The 18,352-nt window shown below is 27.1% G+C and overlaps 2 protein-coding genes across 3 annotated transcripts in view; one reads left to right on the top strand and one right to left on the bottom strand.

The window, feature by feature from the left end:
* Nucleotides 1-18,352, bottom strand: part of LOC109594608 (cAMP-specific 3',5'-cyclic phosphodiesterase 4A) — a 142,458-nt gene that overhangs the window by 19,390 nt on the left and 104,716 nt on the right. For both annotated transcript variants that reach the window (XM_020009826.2, XM_020009831.2), the window contains one exon: nucleotides 9,019-9,073. In XM_020009826.2, coding sequence (XP_019865385.2) covers nucleotides 9,019-9,073 — 55 coding nt within the window. The remainder of the gene's footprint in view (nucleotides 1-9,018; nucleotides 9,074-18,352) is intronic.
* LOC109594609 (cytochrome P450 4d2) lies at nucleotides 2,292-4,925 on the top strand. The gene is made up of 7 exons (XM_020009832.2): nucleotides 2,292-2,504; nucleotides 2,797-2,994; nucleotides 3,222-3,416; nucleotides 3,473-3,840; nucleotides 3,893-4,133; nucleotides 4,193-4,372; nucleotides 4,709-4,925. Exons 1-7 carry the CDS (start codon nucleotides 2,345-2,347, stop codon nucleotides 4,864-4,866), a joined length of 1,500 nt encoding a protein of 499 aa, XP_019865391.1. The 5' UTR covers nucleotides 2,292-2,344; the 3' UTR covers nucleotides 4,867-4,925.

Raw genomic sequence — 18,352 nt, 5'->3', positions numbered from 1 at the left:
AAAACTAATTTAAATAAATATAAATTGAAAAATATTCTACTAATGAAATCACCCATCAAACATAGTTATATATTTTTTAAAGGAATAGGTTTGTAAGCATAAATAACTTTTTGATTCCCCTCTGTAATCAGAAAACAATTAAACAAAAATAACAAATTGACGAATCCTATTCTAAAAAAATAACAATTCAGTAACAATAAAATTAAATTAAAATAAAAATATTGTAATAATTATAATCGACATTATTATAATTTTCGTTTAGTTTTTGGCAATTATTTTACTGTTGTGTTGCAATATTAATATATAATAAATAATTATATTTTTATTTGTGCAACAATATTTCCATACTTTAAGAAAATGCTAAACTTTTTGTTAGATAGTTAATAAACGACCATTTTACGTCAAGAACTTACATAAATAAAGTAAATATTTATATTAAAAATAATCCACAACTTTTTCTTAAGTTCCTTCAGCATCCAATTAAAAAATTATATGAATAAGGAAGTGAATAAAGTAATAAATCTTTTCCCGCAGACACGTAAAATTTAGTACGAAAGGAAATGTGACAAATCTGAAAGTTGTTCAGAACTATGACTTGCTTTCAGTTCCGGAACTCCAACTGGGCTTCACCGATATGTCCAAATCTTAATTTTATTACGCGATATTTGAAAGTTTGATAAAAAATTGCTTGATTAATTTTAAGGGTTTGTTTAATATTAATATTTGTATAAATATTATGATTGAATTTAAAAAATATATATACAGTTGTGAAAATCGTTTATTTCTGCTGTAAAAAAATAAAAAATAATGGAAAAATAACGAATCAATTAAATCACTCATCAGACGTAGCTATATATTTTTTAAGTGATAGGGTTGTAAAAAAATTAACAATGGTAAAGTCAATGTTTACAATGTTATAGATCAGGGTAAAATAAAGGTAATTTAATAATTGACATTATTATAATTTTATTAGCGTTTATTTTATTGGATAACTATCAATGAATGTAAAAGTTTAAAGATTTAATTAGAAATTTAGTTGTTGGAAAAATGTTATTAATAATAATATCTAATAAAAAATTAATTTTAGGTTCGTATGACCAAACTTTCTATATTTTAGGAAAAATTCTTTTTCCATTTTAGTTAATAAACAATTTTTTTTAACATGTGTTGGAAATTCTTTCATAAATAAGTTTTTTATCTGAAAAATTGTCCATAAATTTTTTAAAATTTCTTTCAGTGTTAATGAAAGCATGGATAAGGAAGTAAATACAATAATAAATCATTTTCTTCAGATATGTAAAATTTACTAATAAAGGAAAAACAGGAAATATGAAAGTTGTTCAGAACAATGAATAACTTTCAGTTCCGGGATTCCAATTAGGATTCACTGATGTATAGATATATATTTGTAAAAGTTTGAAGAATTTGTTTAATATTAATATTTATGTATATATATTATTGATTGGATTTCAAAAATCTATATACAGAAGTAAAAATCGTTTGTAAAACTAATCTAAATAAAAAGAAATCTAAAAATAATGAACCAATTAAATTATCCATCAAATGTAGTTATATATTTTTTTAGTGATAGAGTTGTAAATAGAAATATTTCCCTTTGAATTCAGAAAACAGTTAAAAAAAATTGAAAATTGATTCTAAAAAAATAACAATGGTTAAGTCATAAATCAGGATAAAATAAAGAAGTTTAACAATCATAATTGGCATTATTATTGTATTTATTTTATTGAGTCAATCAACCAATAAATGTAAAAATTTAAAGATTATAATTAGACATTTAATTGTTGGAAACAGTTGTGATATAAATAATAATCTAATGAAAAATTAACTTTATGCTCGTATGACCAAAGTTTCTATGTTTTAAGAAAACGCTAAACTTCTTAATTAGTTAATAAAAGACCTATATTCTTTCACAAGTAAGTTAAATTTTTATGTCAGTATATTAATATTAATTATTCTGAAAAATAAAAAAGTAAATTTAATCAGGAAATAAAAGTAACAAGTTAAAAATTATATTTGAGGAATTACATAAATTTTGTTACATTAAATAATAGGAAAACATCTCTTTAAAAAAATGGAGACCGTTTTGTTTATTTATGTCCTTATTTTCTACTAAAATGATCATTCAAGGTAATATTAATTATTGGCACTGTGCAAACTCATATGTCCCATCCAATTGACCAATAACAATTCACGACAACACTATCTCAGATGTAAATGACTCAATAAATAAAATGTTTGCATCGTTCCCTTTATCAATTTCAGACTTTATTTACTGTACGCATACATGCGTCTACTTTAGTCTTTTACCACTTGGCGAGAAGTTATGCTCGAAATTGTGATTGCAACTATTTTGCTACTTTTCGCAACCCCATTTATTTGGTGGTACCTGTTGCTTGAAAAGTTCAAATCACTGAACGACGTACCTGGCCCAAAACCTATTCCAATCTTGGGAAACGCCAATGTGGTTGGAAATACAACAGTCTGTAAGTAACTATATTTATAAGTGCATAACTTTATTTATGAGTAAATAATAATATTAATTTATTTATTTAACTACTTAAATTAGATTGAAAAATATATGTTTAAATAGAGAGAATACACACACACACGATCTATAGAAATGGATCTAAATAGGAAGTTTCGACATTAAGTTCAAAGTTCACCACAGATTACTGTATGACCTTATTTCAATATTACCAATTGAAGATCTTGACCTAATTTATGTTCGCAAACGCTACGTTGCTAACGAGGAAGATGAAATTGAAATTGTTTCAGCTCTTCTCAATTCCTTTATGGACTTGCAGAAACAATACGGGGGGCTATACAAATTATGGCTGGGCACAAAGTTAAATTTGATGGTCACCAAACCTGAATACGTCGAGTATTTTACAAGTTCCAACACGCATTTAAGCAAATCCGATGGATATGATTTATTCAAACCTTGGCTGGGAGACAGTTTACTCGTTACCACAGGTAATAGATCCAATTAAATGTGTGGATGTACTGAGGGTGAATATTTTTAGACCGTGTAAATTTTCAGTATATTTTCGTCCAGTAATCGTCTCGTAAATCCTTCATAATCGGATTACGGGATTACTACATTATAAACAATATTAAGGACCTGTCCGCGGGATAATACTATTCATAGAACATTCATTGCTTTTAATAGCCGCATCAACGAACTAATATCTCTGTTGCAGGACAAAAATGGCGTAGTAGGCGTAAAATGATTACACCCACATTTCATTTTCAAGTGCTGGAGAAATTCATGGACGTATTCAATGCCCAGAGCAACACCCTGCTAAGTAATTTAGAGAAGGAAGTGGAAACGAACAACAACAAACGCATCGAAATGCATTATTTTGTTAACATGTGCACTTTAGATATAATATGCGGTTGGGAATGAAAAATCGCCATTTGTACTCCTCTTTATTCACGCTTGCTTTTACAGAAACTGCATTTGGTACTTCCATTAGGGCTCAACACAAAGGTAATCCTAAATACGTGGAAGCCGTTTCGAGTTTTTTGGAAATATTTACTTTACGATTCTTTTCACCATGGATGGCGAACGACTGGTTGTTCAGGTTTTCAGAATTATATCCTAGGTACAAAAAGCATTTAAAAATTCTGCATGACTTCACGAATAACGTAATCAAAGACAGAAGAGCTGCCAGAAAGGAACGGAAGGATAATCCCATCAGTGAGGATGGCATTAAAATTAAGGCAGCTCTGCTGGATATGTTGTTAGACGCATCTGAAAACGGTTACGATTTAACCGATGAAGACATCAGGGCTGAAGTCGATACGTTCATGTTTGAAGTAAATGGTGTGCAATATTCGAGGGTCCAGATTTGATTTTGATCGTTTTCAGGGACACGACACGGCCAGTACAGCAGTCTGTTTCACACTGTTGGCTCTTGCTCAAAATCCAGCAATACAACACAAGGTGTACGAAGAACTGGTGGAAGTTTTAGGGCCGGAAAGTACTGACGATGTTACTTGCTCACAAATGAATGACCTCAAGTATCTAGATATAGTAATAAAGGAATCGATGAGGCTGTACTCTCCAGTACCACTCATAGCTCGAAGATTGGATACCGATTGCGTCTTAGGTACTAACAATTTTAATTACACAGAATCTTTTTTAATAACCACAATTTGATGACTTTAGATGGAATTACCATACCAAAGGACACAACAATTAATATATTTTTGTATGGAATGAATCACTCCACTGAAGTATTTCCTGAACCTGAGAAGTTTGATCCTGAAAGGTTTTTACCAGAGAAACAATCATCCAGACATAATTTTGCTTATGTTCCTTTTGCTGCTGGCCCAAGAAATTGTATAGGTAGATATTTATGTAACTGTTAATCCAGTTTTCATGTTTCTCATGGAAAGTTTGTGGGAAGTTTCTGAATGATAATGTTTAAGTTGTTTTTGAACTTGCTTTGTCTTAATTTTTGATGAGATGTTTCGAGAACTGTCTCTTATAGTTTTCCAATAAATAAAATACAGATAGTATTAGTATTTATTTATTTGAAAACTATAAGAGACACTTCTAATAGAAAAGTTGTAACAATTCCACATCAAAAAGCAGTTCAATAAACAAAAACATTAAGGAACCTGCTTTATTTTGAGATTAAACAGGAGATCCTCAATCTATAGGAAATATATTTGATTACAGGTCAAAAGTTTGCAGTTCTAGAGTTAAAAACAATAATATCTAAAATATGTAGAAAATTTGAGATAGTGCCTGTTGAAAATTATAAGCCTGAAATTGGTATGTGTTCAGTTCTGAAGTCGAGAAACGGAATTGTGATGGGACTTAAAGTAAGACAGTAATTAAGTTATTGTCATTTTATTAATTAATAATAAAATAATTAATAATTTGTTGTAAAAAATATTTTTATTTTAAACCCAAAAAGCAGGAAACGATTAACGTGAATCCTTTGCTGTTTAAAATCGGAATCTAAATTTATGCTCAAGTTAACACGGTCAACATACATCAAACATCCTTCTGAAAACGCAAAACCCCCTGTTGTTCATGTAAACGATTTTTTCCAAACAATAGGAACACAGTTTATTTTAATAAGTTGATGTATTATGTTGGAGAATTTTCATTAAAGGATTTCGGTCCATTCATAATAGTTTTGTTTGAAACAATGGTCCGTACACTTCTAAAAATAATATTTACAAGCATACATTTGTTTCTATTAATAATGAAGCAGCGGGAGAGCTAAAATTAATCGATTGTCAGTTCACAAGAATAAAAACGGAGTCGTTGAATTTTATGACAAAAATAATTTTTAGTCATATCGATATTTTATCGGTGAGTGGAGTTTGCTTTTAATGTTTTGCCAAATTCCTCAAATATTTCGAGAAAAATGTACTTGTTTTTGTTTTGATTAACGCGACTAACGGTACACATGTTTTGGTTGTCAGTATGACTAATTCAATATTATCTATCTCCTTCATACTTTTATTAAATTGCCGCATAAATTAAAACAACACAAAATCAAAATGCGTCACCTGCCGATTGATACAATAATCGGTTAAATGGCGCAACATTTAAATGAGAGGTTAACATAAGCTTAACGGTATTACGTTTTATTCCGGTGTTTGGGAGTGAATCGAATAACCAATTCTAATTAAAACGTTGGAGTCTTTGTTTGTTTTTCAAGATAAAAGCCTTCACAAGTACGATGGGTACACGTGTAATCACTGAAGGTGAAGCCAATTTAAGTACGTAAAACTTTTTAAAAGTATAATCCAAAACGAAAACACATTTTTTAAAGAGTTGCGGAGGTGGGCAGGATTTTAGAAAGGTTAAAGGTAATAAAGGAACTGAAGGGGCGTACAATTAAATTATATAATCTGATGCAAATTGAAATGTAATTTACCTGATAAAAATGGCGTGAAAACAATAATGGTGCACATTTGGTTGCACTATTAAAGTCCTTATCTAACCGCAGTAGCTTTGAAACTGACATAATAACTGGATCACAGTAAAATATATCTGCAGTTACAAGCTTTATCTATGCGGAACAGGTAGATATGTCTATATTAAAACTACGGTTTTGTTTGATCTGTATTATCGCTTTTCTTTGTCTCCTCGTATCTCTTAAATCCCATTTTGTCCGTTAAATTTTTATAAATAATTATTACGAGAACGTCTAACTTTTCGATTCCATCTAATTAAGTCAAGGGTTGTTTATGGGATTACTAAAAAACTCTCTTATAAAATCTGAAGAGGAATTTGCGCTTGGGCTTAATTAAACACAGAAATTCAATAAAACTTAATTCTCTATTTAATTAAAAACTGGGATCTATTCACGTCGTAATTCAAATAAAGCATTTGAAAAGATTCTCCAGATTCAGCTCCACAACTTCAGATGATCATAATAAAAATAATAATAATAGAAACAGCCTGAATAAAATTCAATTAAAGTTCTGATTTACTTTGCCTGGGCACAAACCGAATGTAGATTTTGTGATGAAATAAAAAAAAAGAAAGAAAGGAAAAAAATTCTATCAGAAATAAAAGTTGGTTTCGATTTAATTACGGTGTGAAGCCCCTTCCCGTCCAAAAAACAATCTGTTAATTAAAGTTTAGAATGGTAATTAATATCTGCGAAAGTGCATTTGTAGCCCAAGGTGAGGTACGCCGTAAAACCAGTGGTTTTTCAATTCGAATTCCTCCACGCTCGATCTTTTGTCTGTTTAACTCCATCGTTCGAACGGCGATAAACTTTAAATTTATGGTCGTGCGTATTTTTATTGTCGACAATCAAGGCAATTATGTTTTACTTACTTTCTAGCGGACCGCGAGATCAGCACTTGAAAGGTTAACATTTGTTACGGAATTATGCAAATACGACTTAAATTTGCAGTTGGTGCCGTATTGTTTACTCACAATTATTCAAAGGTAAAACAAAACTGTTTCAATTATTTAAGCTACTGATTGTCACTGGCGCATTCGCCAAAAATAGCAATGTGTGAATTAAAAACTTTATAACGAAATAACGTAGAAAACCATTCCGAGAATTAATTAATTAGAGTAATTAAAACTACTGATTTTAATACGAAAATAATGGGTTCATAACAATTAAATATAACTTTTATTAAATTACAAAATTAGTTAATTGGTGGTATATAAATGGTGAAAAAATTAAAATTTTTAATATTGGTTGTTAATTATTTTGATATATCAACATGTCTGTTTCTTTTACTGAAATTTAATTTCTAAACAATTTTTATAGTTGTTAAATTATAAATTTCTTAGTAAGTTCTTTAAAATGGAATTTCTATTTATACCTAATTAAGAAAATAAACTGTATTTATTTACTTAATCAGGTATACAGGTTGAGTCGATTTTACAACATAATATTGTTTTTTTTATATTTTATTATGAAATCATTAGTATATAAATTATGAAAAAAGAATAATAAAAGTACAAGTTTTATTAAATTATAAAATTAAGTTTAGTTGCAAATTACAAAATTGAGAAATATGATTATAATTTTTAACCAATTCAAAAATTATAAATTTAAAAATGCATCGAATTTTAAATATTTTTATGTATTCTTTTAATTATGATTTTTAATTATTAATTAATTAAAATTATGTGTAAAAGTAATGATAATTGATGCGACAAATTAATATATACTTTTTTACAAAATTATAGAATTTTTGCAGTTAAGTGAAACAAAGTTATCAATTTAAAAAATATAAACTTAAAAGTAATATATTCTTTAAAATATGATTTTTATTTATATTCGGATTTAAATAAATGAAGAAGGTAATTTAAAAAATAATATTGATTTAAATTGTAATAAAATAACTCTTATTAAATTTAATTAAGTATTCTGACAATAACAACAATATAATTTTGAAAAACATTTTTGATATATTGTTTATAGACTAAGTTCATTTAAGTTTATAGAAAAATAAATTCATAAAAAAATTATTCAGTCACAAAATTAAATTAGTTTGAGAAAAATCAATTAGGAAAAAATTGAAAAATTGTGTATTTTAATTATTAGTTAATTAAAATTGTATAAATTATAGATTAAATTCTGAAATTTGTATTTCTTCATATACCATATTTAAAACATGATTTTTGTTTATATTTGACTAAATAAAATTATTGGTTTTCATATTTTATTGTGATATTAAATCTGTAAATTGATGAAAACAAATTTTACTTTTTACAAACTCACAAAATCAAATTAATTTGAAAGAAGAAAAATTGAAACAAAAAATATTTTTTTATTTTATTACGAAAATGAAACATTCATAAAAAATTGCCATAAAATTAAATTTGTTTGAGAAAAATCCGTTAGGGCAAAAATTAATACATTTTAATTATATAAATAACAGAATATCCAAATGTTTGTAGTTAATTCAGGCAAGTAATCTGATTATAAATTTCTGAATAAACGTAATCTATTATTATAAATATGATTTCTATTTATAATAGGATTTAAATAAATAAAGATTTTTTATAAAAATATTGACTGAAACTGTACGATAAGAATAATAAATATTAACTTTAATGCTAACATAATAATCAGAATTAAGTTAAGGTTCGGATGTTGATTATATTTGACTAAATAAACTGATTGGATTTTATATTATACTATGAAAAAAAATTCTAAACTGATAACATCTTATTAAATCACAAAATTGAATTTAGCAGGAATCTATTAGGAAACATTTGAATTGTAAAATTTAGTTAATTCAAATTATATGACTAATTAGTGTTAATTAGTATTTGTTTATATTTATAAGTTTTTCAAAGTATGAATGAAATTATCAATTTGAAAAATGTTAGTTTAAAATTTAGGTACAAAGTTTATTAAACATTATATGTATTTTCAAAATGTTTGTTTTATTTTTGGATGAATCTAAATAAACATTTTAAATATTTCAATTATTAACATTTCATTGATTAAAAAGTATTCGGCATAAAATTGCAAAATTACAAAATCTTACCTTTTGTATGATACACGATAGTTCCATCGTCTGTATTGATGGTAACTCCGGGTTCCTGAAACAACATTGTGGTTCAAATTCATGGTATTACAAAACGATTAGAATTTTTTCGTCGTAATGTTTGTGTATAATTCCCAAAAAGTTCTCAAAAACCTTTGCTTGGAACCAAGCTAATTTTACATAAGTTAAGTATACTTCTGTTGACTTTAAGTAAATATTATGACTCCACATTAAACAAATAATAATGCGAATTTCAAAGCGATGAGTTATTTATTCGTTGGGTTGAGATTTTATTAGACATTCCGCCGGTTTAAAAATGAATGACCCCGCAAAATTACGTAAATATCGAGTAATTGATTGCACATTAGCAACTCCATCCAAAACAATCCATCAAGTTTATTAATACGTTTTAAAATATTTACTAGGACATTAGTCATTCTTGACGACGGTACACTCGAAAGTAGCTTTTCATAAACACCTTCGCTAACTGCCCTAATCAAATGTAATTCATTATTCGCTCGTCCACGAGTATCTCCCATTGTGAATATTAAAAGGGACCGTACAGTTTTTTCCTTGGGAATGTGAATTTTTCATTAGGGGAACACAAAGGCGACGTTCTTGAAATTGATCCGTCGAGGCGAGGGAACATCCACCTAACCGATATTCGCCACGTCTCGCGGCGGCTGCAAAAAAGCTCACCATAAAATAACGCCATTTTTAATTAGCTCCCTCGAATTTAATTACTGGGAAACGGGCGAATTCGGCGTGGGACCTGTAGATCGCGCGGCGGCGGACGTGGGGACCGCGGGGGCTCGTCCCTTTGGCCCGCCGCCAACGGAGTGACCTCACCGGGGGTCACGTGGCTGCTGACGCAATTCGTGGCGTCACGACGCCTCCGGTGACGCGTATCGTCGGCTCGGGACCCACGACTGAAGACGCCCTCGGGGCCGACGCACCCCACTGGCGAGAATACTGTGTTTTTTTAACTTTTTTTTGGGGGGACTATGAATGGTACTGAAGATGACTTTTGGTCGATGACCTTTATACGTGTATAAATTTTCACCATGTCACATAAAATGAACTAACTTTTTAGCATTATTTACATCCCTTAGATCCTTCAAAAATACCGAGATACTGGAGGATGAGATAATTTTATTGGATTTTCTCATACGATGAGATATATTAAGCGTTGGTCTTTTGTCCAAGACAAAAGTATACGTCCTCATTTAATTCGTCTGGAAAAATAAAACGTCGAGAACGCAGCTGGATAATGCTGGGAAGCGAAACAAATAAATCACTTCGGCGTCGGCGTTATTTCTTCTCTGCCAAAAAGAAAGAACCTCTTGCGTTGTAATAATTCGCCGACATTGCTATAACTCTGTCAGAAATAATAGAGATGGAATTGTTTTTGAAGTGCAGCTTCTAATGGAAGCTTCGTTTGGTTTCCATTGGCGCAATTGAAATGTGCACCACCAAATTGAAACACAAATAATCAGATTTTACTTAACTTAATAATACCTGCAGTAAAGTAGAAAAGTCTAGAGGAATTTAAGAGTTATAAATACCAAATAAAGAGTATTACTAACATTTTATAATATATATTTAAAATAAGTTATTTTATCTTTACAAACTTACTAAAAATTATTATTGCCGAAAAATATATCTAAATAATAATAATTTATAATTAAGTTAAAATTTGCAATTTCGCTTCTTTAAAATGTATATCATGATCAAATTGCTCTTTTTTTAATCTGCTTGGGATTGTTGGCGCATTTTGTTTAATGTCAAAAAAATATGAGATTTGTGAATGAATCATACTGATAAATTACTTACTTATTGTTTTAAAGAAACTAAATTTTACATTCATTAAAAATCAATTTATATTTAATACTTTGTATTTTCAATTTTAAATTAAATAAAATAATTATTTTCAGTTTAAAGCATATATATATATATATATATATATATATATATATATATATATATATATATATATATATATATTTAATATCAATATACATTAAAATCAGTTTATATTCAATATTGTAGTATTGTTAAATCAATTTCACCATTAGACCATATCATATCATAACATAATTACTAATTGTTTAACAAATTATCAATGGTTAACCTAACTTAACCTTTGATACTTTTATCAGTATCATATTCGATGGCTTTGGACGTCTATATTAAATACATCGAAATTTACAGGAAATATGGTTATGTTTTTGCGCTTCAGAAATTGAGTTCTGAACACTTTAATAAATTTTTCTCTGCCTGGTCCCGAAATACTCGTAACAGTCAAAATAAATCAATTTGGAATACTTTGTATTCACTCTACGTATACATTTAGTGTTATTTATATATTAATTATTTATTTTGGAGATTTTAGTTCAGAGTCAATAAAAGCTCTAGTAATGCGGACTCTTGTTTTCTTGTTTTCATTTTATAATATTAACGACAAAAGTTACACACATGTTTCTATTTTTCTGCTTCAGAAAATTGCTCGTGGACTCACATATTGCACATTCTTATGTTTATTATTTCTATTTTCTGTAGCTTTAATATGTGGTCAGAGTTCCATTTATTTCTTAGTCTTTTTGAAAAAATCATTTGGATCACTTCGTGGTAATATTGTTAAATTATAGTATATAGGTCCAGACTTACATTAAAAATATTGTACAAAAATACTGAGGTATACAGTAGTGGCCATAATTATAGCAATTAATTGAAATAAATTAAAAATAATGTTTACTTGATTTTCTTTTATAGTTGGCCTATTATGTAACTGATTAATTTAATTTTATTCTTTAACTTTTTTCAATGGACAAAATTATAAGAACTTTTACTTTATGAACTGAAACTGTAAGAAATATAAATCCAAAGTACAGTTTCCAATTGATACAACATCGATTCAAGTTTAGTGGTGGTATAATGGTGTAAATTAAACTATCCAATAATAGTATGAATTAAATTTATTATTGGGTTGTTCGAAAAGTAATTTCGTTTTTTCCTGACAGAGGATTTAATTGTATTTTTTTGCTTCCAACTTCACACTTAACTCGTATAATTTTTATATACATTGAGAGCTCATATAGCAAGGCTTGTGTGTGAAAAATTCCAATTAATTCTACGCAGTAGTTTTTGGTTGGTGCCCTTTTAAATATGGAGAGCGATAAGCAGCATTTTCGACATATCGTACTGTTTTACTACAGAAAGGGTAAAAATGCTGTTCAAGCCAAGAAATTGACCGATGTGTATGGAGAAGATGTGTTGACAGTACGCCAGTGCCAGAACTGGTTCGCTAAATTTCGATCCGGCAATTTTGATGTCGAAGATGCACCACTTTCGGAAAGGCCGGTTGAAGATGATAAAGACGCGATAAAGGCATTAGTTGATGCGAACCGGCGAATAACAACACGTGAGATCGGATTGAGGTTAAATTTATCAAATTCAACAGTTTATGACCACTTGAAAGGCCTGGGATTATCCTCGAAGCTCGATGTTTGGGTTCTCCATGTTCTCACAGAGAGAAATCTGTGTCGCCGCATTGACGACTGCGATTCGCTTCTCAAACGTCACGATCCGTTTTTGAAGCGCATCATTACTGGGGACGAAAAATGGGTTGTATACAACAACGTCAAACGCAAGAGGTTATAGTGCAAAAAAGATGAACCGGCTCAAACCATTTCCAAAGCCGATATTCACCAAAAAAAGGTGATGCTGTCTGTTTGGTGGGATTTTAAAGGAATCGTTTTTTTGAATTTTTACCGGATAACACAACGATTTATTCGGAAGTCTATTGTCATCAGCTGCACAAACTGAATGATGCACTTCAACAGAAAAGGCCAAAACTAATCAACAAGAATGGTGTAGTGTATCACCAAGACAATGCGAGATCTCACACAAATTTGGTCACTCGCCAAAAGCTTTTACAGCTTGAATGGGATACAATGTCATACCCACCATATTCTCCAGACCTGGCACCATCTGATTATTATTTGTTCCGGTCACTAAAAATTTTTTAGACGGTAAAACCTTCACCTCAAATGAGGAGGTCAAAAACCACCTCGATCAGTTTTTTGCCAGCAAAGACCAAAAATTTTATGAGTGTGGAATTATGATACTACCAGAAAGATGGCAAAAGGTGTTGGACCAGAACGGCCAATATATAATTTAATAAAGTATTTGCTTATTATACGAAAACTGCCTTTCATTTTCACAAAAAAAACGAAATTACTTTCCGAACAACCCAATAATTAATAGAATCAATAAAAAATGCACAATATGCTAAAGTCATAAAACTTACTTATGTATGTACACACATAAGTAAGTTTTTTAGCATATTGTGCAACAGGGAAAGCTGAATGTAATCGTTGTAATTACAATATGCAGAGGCTCGTGGGTGTCAGTAAACAGGGACAATTTGAACAATAATGATTTTCTTGGCATTACATATAATAATGTAATAACGCCATAATTTAAGTCGAAATAAGTTAATTATGGCCTAATAAAATTTATGGACGCCCTTATAATCAGATTTGACCTGGATTTCGTGTATTACGTTCATTTTAAAATTGTTACGCTCGCACACGTTTAGAATTATTGAATTAAACGGCGGATTTTGATTTAGAGCGGGGGAAATGATTAATTGACAATTTCAGTTTTTAGCCGGGTGTCAGTCGAATATGATTCATATGCAAAACATCGTCCGTATATTTGAGATATTCATAAATTAAAATTGTTAAGCTTAAAATCGAAAATGGGCAAGAAAAGAGAAATTAATTAAAAACAATTTTCAATTTATTACGAAAGTTGCATGTAAACATTAATAAAAAAAGAAACAAGAGGAGATTCATTGATTATTACTTTGTTAATTATCACTGGTGATGATTATATCAAGCTGGATTAAGATTTTTTGTACTCCCAATAATTTTCTCAAAATTCACCAAAAGAGAATAAAATTAAAATATCATTATTTACACCAACCCTTCAAAATAATCATTAAAGCCAATTTCTTTTACACCGTGATATTTTTTAATATTTGTACATAGCAAATAATCGCAGGGTGTTAAATCAAGCGAATATGGTGGGTGAGGAAGTAATTCAAACATTCTTTTGAAGTTGTCACACATGAGTGTTTACTGTCAATTGTGAGCAATCGCGGAGAGTTTTTTTATATCCAAATGAGTTGTTAAAACATTCTGTACCTGTTCACTTGAGATGCTTACTGTTTCAGCAATTTCACGCACATTTATTTTCCAATCGTTTAACATGACATGGATTTTTGCAATCATTTCTGAAGTGGTATCCTTACTTGGACGATTTGAATGATCTTCATCCATTGGGCTGACATATATTTTGTTGTTTTATTTAAACGACTGCCAATCACAGACTAAATACCACTGAAATTTTTCAGTTCGATAAAATTGTTGTGTAAGAATCTTTTTTTTTAATAATAGCAATCCCACATCTAACCTAAGCTAGATACTTATCATACAGTTCTCGTATAACGTTAAATATTCAAAGAAGCTTTAAATAAAAACCTAAGAGTCCGCCCCGAGTAGTTATGAATAAAAACGGCATTTTTACCAGTCGCTTATACTTCAAACTCAATACAAATGCAAAAGACCGTATAAGATTTATAGATCAAAGTAGAGGAAAACTATGTATCTAAATTTTAAGAATCTTATGGAAATCGAAGCGTATAAAGATACTCGCGTCCCACCGGCATTTCAACAATGAACTATTTCTGATACCCTTTTGTAGCTATATTTCGATTGATTTCCATAGAAACTTAGTTCGCCAACTTAATCAAGTTTGTGCGGTTATTGATTTCGCAAACTTACGCCCCTCGATCGAGACTTTAATCTTGTTGTTCGATATTATAATTGAGGACAATTTACTATACATAACACCGTGCTTTTGTTTTCGGATGGAAACAATAATTAAATTAGAATAGTTTATAAATATCTCTAATTATAATCTATTTATGGATGTAGAAATAATAAAATGTGTAAGTGGTGGTGTTCATCGACTTGAAAACGATTGCAGATTAAATTATTAGAATTCTCAGGTAATTAATTAATGTCAAGTGACAAGAAAGTTGTAACAAAAATTCAGATAACGCCTATAAATTTAATATGGATTTTTTTATTTTTGTCTACACCGCAGGAAAAAAATATTATTACCAAATATACTAAAAAGGAGTCTCATAACTTATTAATTTCATATTATATATCATTTTTCATATTTATTCATATATTTTATATTTCATATTATTTCATATTATTATATATTATACTTCATATTTCATGTTTTCATATTTCATATTTCATATTTCATATTTCATATTTCATATTTCATATTTCATATTTCATATTTCATATTTCATATTTCATATTTCATATTTCATATTTCATATTTCATATTTCATATTTCATATTTCATATTTCATATTTCTTATTTCATATTTCATATTTTATATTTCATATTTCATATTTCATATTTTATATTTCATATTTCATATTTCATATTTCATATTTCATATTTCATATTTCATATTTCATATTTCATATTTATTTCATAAATTTCATATTATTTCATGTTATTTCATATTATTTCATATTTCATATTTCATATTTCATATTTCATATTTCATATTTCATATTTCATATTTCATATTTCATATTTCATATTTCATATTTCATATTTCATATTTCATATTTCATATTTCATATTTCATATTTCATATTTCATATTTCATATTTCATATTTCATATTTCATATTTCATATTTCATATTTCATATTTCATATTTCATATTTCATATTTCATATTTCATATTTCATATTTCATATTTCATATTTCATATTTCATATTTCATATTTCATATTTCATATTTCATATTTCATATTTCATATTTCATATTTCATATTTCATATTTCATATTTCATATTTCATATTTCATATTTCATATTTCATATTTCATATTTCATATTTCATATTTCATATTTCATATTTCATATTTCATATTTCATATTTCATATTTCATATTTCATATTTCATATTTCATATTTATTTCATAAATTTCATATTATTTCATGTTATTTCATATTTCATATTTCATATTTCATATTTCATATTTCATATTTCATATTTCATATTTCATATTTCATATTTCATATTTCATATTTCATATTTCATATTTCATATTTCATATTTCATATTTCATATTTCATATTTCATATTTCATATTTCATATTTCATATTTCATATTTCATATTTCATATTTCATATTTCATATTTCATATTTCTTATTTCATATTTTATATTTCATATTTCATATTTCATATTTCATATTTCATATTTCATATTTCATATTTCATATTTCATATTTCATATTATTTAATATTTCATATTTTATGACTTCATTCTTCATATTTCATATTTCATATTTCATATTTCATATTTCATATTTCATATTTCATATTTCATATTTCATATTTCATATTTCATATTTCATATTTCATATTTCATATTTCATATTTCATATTTCATATTTCATATTTCATATTTCATATTTCATATTTCATATTTCATATTTCATATTTCATATTTCATATTTCATATTTCATATTTCTTATTTCATATTTTATATTTCATATTTCATATTTCATATTTCATATTTCATATTTCATATTTCATATTTCATATTTCATATTATTTAATATTTCATATTTTATGACTTCATTCTTCATTTTTCATATTTCATATTTCATATTTCATATTTCGTATTTCGTATTTAATATTTCATATTTATTTCATATTTTATATTTCGAATTTCGTATTTCACATTTCATATTTTACATTTCATTTTTAATAGTTCATATTATCTCAAAGAATTTTGTAATATATAGAAAAACTTGAAAGGTCAAGCAAAAACTGAAAACATTTCATTGGGTGTTCTGCTGCAATAAGACCAAATTTTGACAACTGAAATTAACTTAAAAAAAAAAACTTCAGAGTTTCAAATCGATAAATGTATTGATTTGGAACAGTTTCATTACAATTTTAGAAATATTTCTTCCAAAATTAGATTGATATTTTCTATATTTCTTATAAGTAAGTAAACATATTTGAAGAAATGTAATAATAATTCTTTCTCAAGTTAAGTGTTTTATAATCCAACGTTTTATGAGATTTAAAAGTTGAAAAATAATGGTTTTAAATCAAAAACTAGCTTTTAAATTATTCGTATATTAAATTATCAACATTTTTGTCAAGATATTTAATTGAACAGTAACTTTAAATAAAAAAATTAACTAAATAAAAATAAATTTAATATATTTGCAATACCTTAATTTCCAAAATTTTAACTTATATGAAGGAATGTAATAATACTTCCCTTTAAATTGGTTCCTATTAATTTCCAAAATTTAGGAAAATCAGAATTTCAGAATAACGGTTTTAAATAAAAAACTAATTTTTAAATTGCAAAAAAACTAATTCATACAATTAAGTATAAATTTGTTAGAAATATTAATTTTTGTTTATTTTTATTGAATTTATTTCGTATTTACACATTTTAATAAAATGAAATTCAAGAAAAATTCATAAAATATTGAAAATCAAACAAAACAATTCGTGTAAAAAGACAATTAGGTGTATACATTTTTCAAAAATATTTAGTTAGACAACAAAAATTCGTAGTTTTAAAGTTTTTTTTATTAATAAGAAGTAAATATCAAAATCGAAAATAAAAAAATAAAAACAAACTTATTTGAAGAAATGTAAAAATATTTTCTTTTTAAATTGGTTCTTCTTAATTTTCCAATATTTTGAAAGAAAGTAAAAGTTACAAATTAAAAATTAACTTTTAAATTGCATAAAAAATTATGCAATATTCATATTGCATATTTCATATTTCATATTTCATATTTCATATTTCATATTTCATATTTCATATTTCATATTTCATATTTCATATTTCATATTTCATATTTCATATTTCATATTTCATATTTCATATTTCATATTTCATATTTCATATTTCATATTTCATATTTCATATTTCATATTTCATATTTCATATTTCATATTTCATATTTCATATTTCATATTTCATATTTCATATTTCATATTTCATATTTCATATTTCATATTTCATATTTCATATTTCATATTTCATATTTCATATTTCATATTTCATATTTCATATTTCATATTTCATATTTATTACATATTTCATATATCATATTTCGAATTTCGTATTTCACATTTCATATTTCACATTTCATTTTCAATAGTTCATATTATCTCAAAGAATTTTGTAA

The sequence above is a fragment of the Aethina tumida genome, chromosome 2, assembly GCF_024364675.1.
Source record: "Aethina tumida isolate Nest 87 chromosome 2, icAetTumi1.1, whole genome shotgun sequence".
Taxonomy (NCBI): Eukaryota; Metazoa; Arthropoda; class Insecta; order Coleoptera; family Nitidulidae; genus Aethina; species Aethina tumida.
Note: the sequence above shows the minus strand (reverse complement) of the source record. Positions and strands in the feature narration are given on the sequence as shown.

What these genes read in the sequence shown, in the direction of transcription:
- LOC109594609 (XM_020009832.2), top strand. Translation starts at nt 2,345, where the DNA reads ATGCTCGAAATTGTGATTGCAACTATTTTGCTACTTTTCGCAACCCCA. An exon ending in CAGTTTACTCGTTACCACAG is followed by an intron (nt 2,995 to 3,221) that starts GTAATAGATCCA and finishes TCTCTGTTGCAG; the next exon opens with GACAAAAATGGCGTAGTAGG. An exon ending in CACTTTAGATATAATATGCG is followed by an intron (nt 3,417 to 3,472) that starts GTTGGGAATGAA and finishes TTGCTTTTACAG; the next exon opens with AAACTGCATTTGGTACTTCC.